This window comes from Cuculus canorus, chromosome 8, assembly GCF_017976375.1.
Source record: "Cuculus canorus isolate bCucCan1 chromosome 8, bCucCan1.pri, whole genome shotgun sequence".
Classification (NCBI taxonomy): Eukaryota; Metazoa; Chordata; class Aves; order Cuculiformes; family Cuculidae; genus Cuculus; species Cuculus canorus.
The window spans coordinates 26,856,859-26,865,370 of NC_071408.1; the positions used below are offsets into that span (position 1 = coordinate 26,856,859).

Genomic DNA, 8,512 nt, shown 5'->3' on the forward strand with positions numbered 1-8,512 from the left:
CATGACACATTTGTTAATTCTCCATAGAATATTTTATCAGCTTGCACTGAGTACTGTGTTGCTAAAACTGAATTCAGATTAGAGTAGCTTTTTTTTTTTACTTTTAATCTCTTGAGTACTCACCCTAGTGGTTATATTGGGAAGAAAAAAAGATACCTTAATAATTTTTAAAAATAGGATTTAGTGAAGAACTTCCCTGTCTAAATATGTAAAATGTGATACTTGGACTAGTAAATCTATCTAAGTGTTCGCAATTACTTGTTTGAGATTTGCAAATGCTGAAAATGTCTTCGCAACGCCTCAGGATCCAACAGCGATCCATTCCTCACCATGTCCAGTCTTGTCCCAAGAGGTAAGTCAAACAGGTTCTCAAACTTCCATTTTATAAAACAAAGACCATTATACTCCACCCAGCAAGGAAATAAAATTACTAGCTTGGTGGTGACCTGGCAGAGAGAAGCCAGTATGAACCAATCCAATTCACCCCAAAACTGCTGTAGTAGGAATGGATATGTTATTAAATATTGGAGCTCTGTTCTGCCAGAAGCACAAAGAACAGAGGTTTGCCCCTGCGGTGACTCAGTAGTCACCAATATGTTTTAACAAATAAGAATTCTGGTACTTACAGTTATTTCTTTAAAGTTACTGAGGGGAAATCCCTCAGAGATCGGTTATGTATTGCTCAACACCTTCTATCTTTGTTACAGTTCTCACTTTAACATCCTTAGCTCTCCACAAGTTAATCACTGCATTGCTTAAATAAAAAATACTCAGTACAGAGGGCTACTGACAATTTTGCATGTTTTATTAACCAAAATACCAGGTAAAGAGAAATAAATTACAAAAAATGAAATGTAATGGCTATGGTAATTTGTTTAATAAATTAACTGAGACAATATATTAAAAAATCAACCCCAAAATAGGAAAATATTTTACTTTAAATGGTAACATAAAAAGATAAATCTGATTCTGTTCTGTATTTATCCTTGTAAGAGAATCAGTATTTTGTATAATTTACTAATATGAACCATCAACTTAAGTCCCTGCTAAATTGCAGTTAGGTAGGAAAGTTTTGTAAGGTCAACCAACATTTCAACCAGACGTAATTTGACAGCAAAAGAACAGAATTGAAGCAATTTTCATTATTTTGCTTAAATTAAAAATCACAATAGCACGATCACACAGTAAGTCAGGTGTCTGCCTTAGTCACACTGGTGAACAAAGCATGGAGAAAAACAAAACCTGTCATTTCCAGCAGCAAATACACTGAACCAAACCCAGCGACCACATGCACACTGCTGTGTTCACAGGAAAACAAACTTCCTATGCTGAATTCTGATTGTGCTTAGTTTATAGACTATGAAAAACCGTACCAAGAAGTGACTCATTTTGAGGGTGAACTTAGTATCAGGGTCTCCAAATGGTATAAAGAATCACAATGTCAAATTAAAAGAAAGGGCTCAGTTCTGCAAAGTGAGTATTTTCACATCATTGTGTTGGCATCAAGGAAAGGGAAAAAGTGCTTAGTGATTTGCAGCATTGCACTGCAGTCAAGCAGCAAAACCCTGACAAAATATTAGTCTGATTTATTATTATACTATTTATTGCAGCTTGAGCCTCAAAGTGCTCAAAGATAAATTAATTCTTGATTCCCACTACCACTGTAACCTCTGAACAAATCTAACAGGACAAAGTAATCTAAAACATTGTTATGTTTCTGTCTGAAATGTTTTATCCAGCAATATAAGTAACATGAACATCTTTTTTTTCTCTCCTTGTTCGCCTGCGCATGTGACGATGCTTCCTGCAAGGTTTTTTTTTGTGCGTGCAGGTTTATGATGTTCCCCATAAGGAAAGTACAACAGGAAGCTATGGCAGTAAGGCTGTGGCGAGTGGGAGGTTGTGGCACAACACTGAAAAATATTATAAATACAAACCTCATCTACCTTAGAAAAAGGTCATGAAAATAGTCTTTTTCAGTCACTTATCTTAATGTGACTAAGAAATGAAATGACATAGACATTTTTCAGCACCTTTCCCAAGATTTGAGCTGGCTGCCCTATACAGTGGAAAGTGCTTAGAATTGACCTAAGGATGTCACCTTCTTCAGGGATGCTGACCCTGGGTGAAGAGGAAATGTATCAGCCTTAGGCTGTGACCTTGTACTGTCCCTTCCTCCCTTTCCCAACTACCCTGAAGGCGGCGGCTGCTGTGGGCTGCGCTTTGCTCACTCCTGCTCCACATACGGGACAACGCTACTCAATGAAACAATCCCTGGAGAAATTTCTTCTGGATGTTAAGGAAAGGAAACATTAAAAAACACCTTAATTAAATTAAGCCATCACTTATTTTATATTATTTCCCTGCAAGTGAGGGAGTAAAGGACAAAATTTCTTTCTGAGGAAGGCAAGACTGAAAAGACTGAGCATTTATTCCCTGGGGAGGATTATAACACAGGGAAATATCCAAAAAACTATCTTCCCAGAATTCAGATTAAAAAATCCCTGTCAGAGTACAATGACTGAAAATTAACTTTTTCTACTCTGACACAGAATAAAACCAAAACATTTGGGAAGAAAATTAGTGAGAACAAAAATAACTTCTCTAATGAGCAGCATGGGTTTTCCTGTTGCCAAGGTGCTTGAACTTTTCCCAACTAAAGGCTAGTCGGCATCTTACCCAAAAGACACGCCAAATCAGCAACAGCACAGAACGCACTGCTCCCACCTTCCTCTGGACCACAAGTACTACGATGCAGTGCTCCCTCTTACTCTGAGAAGCTGATGTTTGGATTGAGATGCTGCACACGCTGCTTGGATTTGCCGTATCTGTATCAGCACACCTTCCTCCACGGCACAGTGGAAGAGCAGGTGCTGATGAGTTAACGCTTTGCTTGCCCTCTCTGCCTCTCCACGGAGCCATGCTACTCAGTAAATTGTGCCTCTCTGGGCTTCTTGTGTCAGCCCTAGCAGTTTGAATCTCTCTGCTGGCGGAGTGGCAAAGTAGGCTTTTTGCTCCTCAGAATACCTTTCCTTCACTTCAATGATGTCCCTGTAGCGGCCATCCTTCCAGTGGAAATTGAATTGCTCCAGCAGCTCAATTCTTTTTTCCTCTGTGCTCACACAGTCAACAGGAGCAGACTGTTCGAGGTAGGGTACCTGAATATCTGGGAACACGAGGAGTCCTCGGATAGCAAACCAACCACCATACTTGGGATGGATACATACGCCATAGATCTTCTGGAAGAAAAAACAGAAGGATCTAGGATGTCTCATTTTGTCTCTGGTAATGGCCAGAGTTCAAAATAGCAAGTGTTGATGCAACTTCTCACGCTCCTAGCCCTCTGTTGGGCTACAAAAAAGAAAGGAAAGACCTTACCTGAACATGTGGCTCAGAGCATTACATTTAATTCCCATTCTCCCGTGTCTGCACACATGGCCCTGTAATGCGGGGAGGTGTCCCTTTTTGAAAATCTAACACAGGAATTGACCACAGTGCAATTTTTTTTCTATTTATAATGCTCCAAGCAACATATCTTCTTTTATACAGAAGTTTATTCTTTTGTCTCAGTAGGTTTAACAGATCAAGATATCCCTCTCCAAGTATGCATCCCCCTACTACTCTGAAGAATCTCGTAGGCTTCTGATTCCTGTCTGAAACACTTTATGCTTCTATATGTGATCTGGACTTTTTTCTGCAGGAAGAACTAGTGAGTAAACAATGTTGTACAACTCAACGATTGCAGTTTGGTGATTCTTCCCAGTGGTTTTGCCTCACCTTGTTCCCCCAAGGATCAAGCTTCACATCCTTCCTTTGGTAGTAATATGCAGCTCCAGCAACGTGGGCAGCCGTCTGCGCCAAGAACTTGGGCTTTCGGCTCGGCAGGATCTCGTAATCAAACATGACATCCACCCTCTGGTCAGGGAATTTCTGGGAAAATTTAAAAATCATCAGCCCTGGATCATGGAAAAAGATTTGTCACTGCAGAAGTGCTGGATGCCGGCAAATCAGGCAGGTGACGCCTACAGATTTCCACATCCTGCTACTGAAGTCTATCAGTTGCCTGCGGGCTTGGATTTTCAAACAATGACTGTAAAGCGCTCTACATGCCTACAGGTCATAATGGCAAAGAGACAGAATATGCATAAAGCAAGTCAATAGCCTGTTGATGCTCTACCATCATGAATAATGCTTTACACTTCGAAAGAGCAAGGCGAGAAACCTGGAAGGCTTTTTCTACTGCTTAACTCACCTGGTTATATGCACAACAGTAAAAGGGATCGGTATTTCAGGATCTTACCTCCTTCACATGTGATAAATGATGAGAAACACACTGATCCACAGGATCTCTGATTATTTTTAACCGTTCTTTGTTCACAAAAGGTTTAAGGGCTTTGTCAAACATTGAAGGTGTGCTGAGGATCACGAAGGCCAGTGTGTCGTCTGGGTAAGGGAGCTGAAAGGCTGGCTGGAGAACAGCATTGTACCACCCAACCTTTGGCAAAGAGAAACAAATCTCCATTAAAACAGGAACACCCCCGTTTTGCGAGGCAGGAATTTAAAAAAAAAGTGGAAAGAAGTGTAGCAAAGTCATTTGCAACCCACATAGCTGCCTGCCTAGTGCCTTCCATTAAAACCAAGTTGTTCTGCATCCCAGAATTTACAGTTTCTGGAAGCTGTACTTTGATGTGAGAGATAAGAATCATCCACCTCATTCAGCTCAAGACTGCCCTTTATCCAGCTCTGCTCAGAAACCAGAGGAAGTGTCAGCAACCAGTCTTGCCAATGCAAATCAGATGTTTCAGTTTAGATAAAGCTTTTAGTTAGACAAGTTTCCTCCTACTTCTTTATAGGAGTAGGTCAGCTCACAGCCCCTCTGTTGCCTGAAAGCACCATTACCCGTTTTAGCCTAACTCACTTTTTCATAAAAAACACCTGTAGTGCCAGCAGAAGCAGACAGATTCATGATGAATTAAAACCCTGCACTCAAATATCCCTGACGATAACACAAACTCACAGAACCTACATCCCAGAAAAGCAGACTTCTCTCTCAAGAGCAAAGCTAAAACAAAATCTTAAAGGGCTTTCACCTACAGGAGACCACACAGGAAATAAAGCACGGGACTATTGTTTATTATGAGTTCAAGAGCTGAGACATCCAAAGTCTTTTTTCTGCCTAAAGCAAATTTACTAGAATAAGATAATACAAGTCAGAATTAGATGTGCTGAGTGCAGAAGGGGCATACAGCTGCCATTCTCATTAACATGGAGACCTGAAGAGTGGCATGTTCTGAAATCTTTCCCCTATCAGGGTAATGCTCTTTTGGGAGAGTACACTGACACCCGAGTCATTCCTGGCGCAAGGCCATTCTCTGGAGTTCAGTGACTGGAAGTGGGGCCCTTATTAGATTCTGTCCCCACTTTTGTGCCTTCATTTCTTGCTGACCAGTTGATCCTTGTGATGCCTCTCATTAGGAGGTAAGACTGACATTTTGTGTTTTTTTTTTTTTCTTATTCTTTGTTTAAACTTTCTGCTTTGGCCAGAAAGAAAACAGTGCTTCTGTTTTGCTCATATGACAAGCTGCATGGTTTACTTTTCCAGCAGGGAACATTTATGGGTGAAAATGAAGTATGTGAAACATCTAGCAGTGCTAGAATCCCCCAGAACCATCAGCTGCAGTGCATGGACCGTGACATGGCACATTTAGATATTTGTTTCCAGGGCTGGATGTTATAACACAGTTCAGAAATGAGGGATCGAGCAAGGGCAGCAGGAGGACATGACCAGGGGCACATATTCAGACCAGAAATGGCCAAAACTCCCTGCCTAACTCCACTAAATTACTGCACCATAACACCAGTCTTTTTATAGATTATGACAACTCCCACACTCCTGGGATGCCATAAAGAACAGGCCTAACATTCAGAAAGATGTAAGGTAATGTAACTCTAATATTTAGTCTGAAACTGCAAAATACTGGTCAAGTCTAAAGACCAGTGAAATGAAAGTGACTTTACAAGTGACAGTGGCAGCCAGGCCTACCCATATGGAATGAAAGCTAAGTTTACTACAAAGGTACATTCTTAGATCAACCCTTAAGTTTAATCAGTTTTGCGGTTCTTGTTTAAGATGCTGAATTGAGATGTTGTAAGAAATTGCTGAGATGTGAATCTAAGGCTTGATTTCCCAGTGTGTATCAGCCAGGCAGTAAGGCTAGCAGTATGGGATTACATCTAGAGAGTCACAGCGCTATACGGCTGCCCTCTGGTAGCTGTGGCCTTTTTGACTTGAGTTCTGCCCCTCAGTTCTGCTGCTGTGTTTTGAGAAAGCAGTGTTAAATTCTCCAAATTCTGGAGATTTTGCTTTTCTTGACACCTCATTCCCTTTGACCTTCTGTCAGATCAAGAGTTGAGCAGAAAATACAAATATTTCAGGTGACAAATACATTTCCCGAGGAGAAGGAGGTCAGGTTTATTGCAGATGGATTTGTATTTGATTGTACATTTGTATTTGATATTGCAGACTGATTTATTGCAGCTCATCCCCAGGGTGAGCAATGAAGGAACCACTAACTTTTGGTGAAAACTGAGTGTGTAGGATTGGACACAGGACAGCAGAAGAGGCTGCCTCAGCTCAAGAGAGAGACCCAGTCATGGACAGAATGAGTGTCTGCAGGCCATTTACAGATGGATGAGGTAATCTGCACTTTAATAGGCAGGTGTTTCTACATTTAGATTAAATTTTAACCTTACCTAGAGGACTTTACTCCCTGCCTGTGTCTTTATTTAACTCCCCTGACCCTCACAGAACGGGGCCAGCATGAAGGACCTGCACACCCCCCTGGCTGAGCTGCAGTGCCCTGGTGCACAGTAACCTCGATCCAATTTACCAGTTAGACCAGCAGCCCTCTCCATCTGCCTGTTCTCCCGCAGAACGGCTCGGCTCCTCAGGAACGTTCTTGCCCGTTGCCAAGCCAAGGGCAGCCCCAGCCCCCCAGGGGAACCGGCAGATCCTTCACCCTCGACTGGGGAGAAACATGAGGCTTGTCCTGCTGGGGTGGCACCTGCAGGGGGGCGAGGGGCCAGGGCATAAGAATCACAGAATTGTGAGGCTGGAAAAGACTTTTGAGATCATTGAGTCAAACGGTACCTGTCCACTGCTAAACCATATCCCTGAGCACCTCATCTACCCGTCTTTTAAGTCCCTGCAGAGACAGGGAATCAACAACCTCCCTGAGCAGCTGTTCCAGTGCCTGAGAACCCTTTTGGTGAAGAAATTTTTCCTGATCTGAAATTTTTCCTGGTCTGATCTGAGCCTCCCCTCGTACAACTTGAGGCCATTCCCTCTCATCCTACCATATGACAGAAGAGACCAACATCACCTCCTCTCAGGGAGTTGCAGAGAGCAATAATGTCTTCCCTCAACCTCCTCTTCTCTAGGCTAAACAACCCCAGTTCCCTCAGAGCTGCTCCTCATAAGACTTGTGCTCCAGCCCTTCACCAGCTTCACTGTCCTCCTCTGGACACACTCCAGCCCCTCAATGTCCTTGTAGCAAGGGACTCAAAACTGAACACAGGCTTCAAGGTGGTGAATACAGGGGCAGAATCCCTTCCTTGCTCCTGCTGGCCACGCTATTTCTGATCCAAGCCAGGATGCTGTTGGCCCTCTTGGCCACCTGGACACACCACTGGCTCACGTTCAGATGTGGTCAACCAACACCCCCAGGTCCTTTTCCACCAGGCAGCTTTCCAGTTGCTCTTCCCTAAGCCTACAGCGCTGCATGGGGTTGCTGTGCCCCAAGCGCAGGACCTGACACTTAACCTTGTTGAACCTCATCCCTTTGCCTTCAGCCCATCGATCCAGCCTGTCCAGATCCCTCTGCAGAGCCTCCCTGCCCTCAAGCAGATCGACACTTCCTCCCAGTATAGTGCCATAGAACGCTTTGTAAGGACCTTAAAGCCCATCCAGTTCCCATGGGCAGGGACACCCCCCACTGGATCAGGCTGCTCCGAGCCCCATCCAGCCTGGCCTTGAACACCTCCAGGGATGGGGCAGCCACAGCTTCCCTGGGCAACCTGTGCCAGTGCCTCACCACCCTCACAGTGAAGAATTTCTTCCTAATATCTGATATAAATCTTCCCGCCATCCAATTTAAAGCCGCTCCCCGTCCTCCCGTCACTCCACGCCCTTGTGACAAGCACCTCCCCCGGGGAGGGAGCGCACTCGGGGAGCGCTGGCGCCGGTACCTTGAAGGCGTGCGCCTCGAAGCCGCGGGGGCCCAGGGCGCCGCGGAGCCGCTCCCGCACGCGCCGCTCCATGACGCGGGGCGCCCTGGGAGCCCGCCGAGCTCCGGGCCGCGGGGCACCACGGGAACGGGAGTCCTGGCAGCGCGCGGAGCCGCTCTGTGCCGCAGGGCACCATGGGAAGAGGAGTCCTTGCAGCGCGCGGAGCCTCAGCCGCGCGCCACTCCGTGCCGCGGGGCACCATGAGAAGAGGAGTCTTGGCAGAGCG

At 44.6% G+C, this 8,512-nt stretch overlaps 1 protein-coding gene across 2 annotated transcripts; it reads right to left on the reverse strand.

Annotated features, from left to right (window-relative positions):
- Positions 1 to 784: 784 nt before the first annotated feature.
- On the reverse strand, positions 785 to 8,512 carry MMACHC (metabolism of cobalamin associated C). 2 transcript variants are annotated; one of them, XM_054073495.1, is made up of 4 exons: positions 8,248 to 8,512; positions 4,301 to 4,495; positions 3,778 to 3,930; positions 785 to 3,239 (listed from the first exon to the last, which is right to left on the reverse strand). In XM_054073495.1, exons 1-4 carry the CDS (start codon positions 8,317 to 8,319, stop codon positions 2,928 to 2,930), a joined length of 732 nt encoding a protein of 243 aa, XP_053929470.1. In that variant the 5' UTR covers positions 8,320 to 8,512; the 3' UTR covers positions 785 to 2,927. The 2 variants fall into 2 exon arrangements, with proteins under 2 accessions (XP_053929470.1, XP_053929469.1); XM_054073494.1 differs by having other exon boundaries at positions 785 to 3,236; positions 8,248 to 8,470.

Bases quoted from the DNA above. Each gene is read 5' to 3' on its own strand.
- MMACHC (XM_054073495.1), bottom strand. From the start codon at position 8,319: ATGGAGCGGCGCGTGCGGGAGCGGCTCCGCGGCGCCCTGGGCCCCCGC. The intron at 3,931-4,300 runs GTAAGATCCTGA...AAATTTTCCCAG, and splicing joins ATTTATCACATGTGAAGGAG to AAATTCCCTGACCAGAGGGT. The intron at 3,240-3,777 runs GTGAGGCAAAAC...TTTTTCTTCCAG, and splicing joins TTGATCCTTGGGGGAACAAG to AAGATCTATGGCGTATGTAT.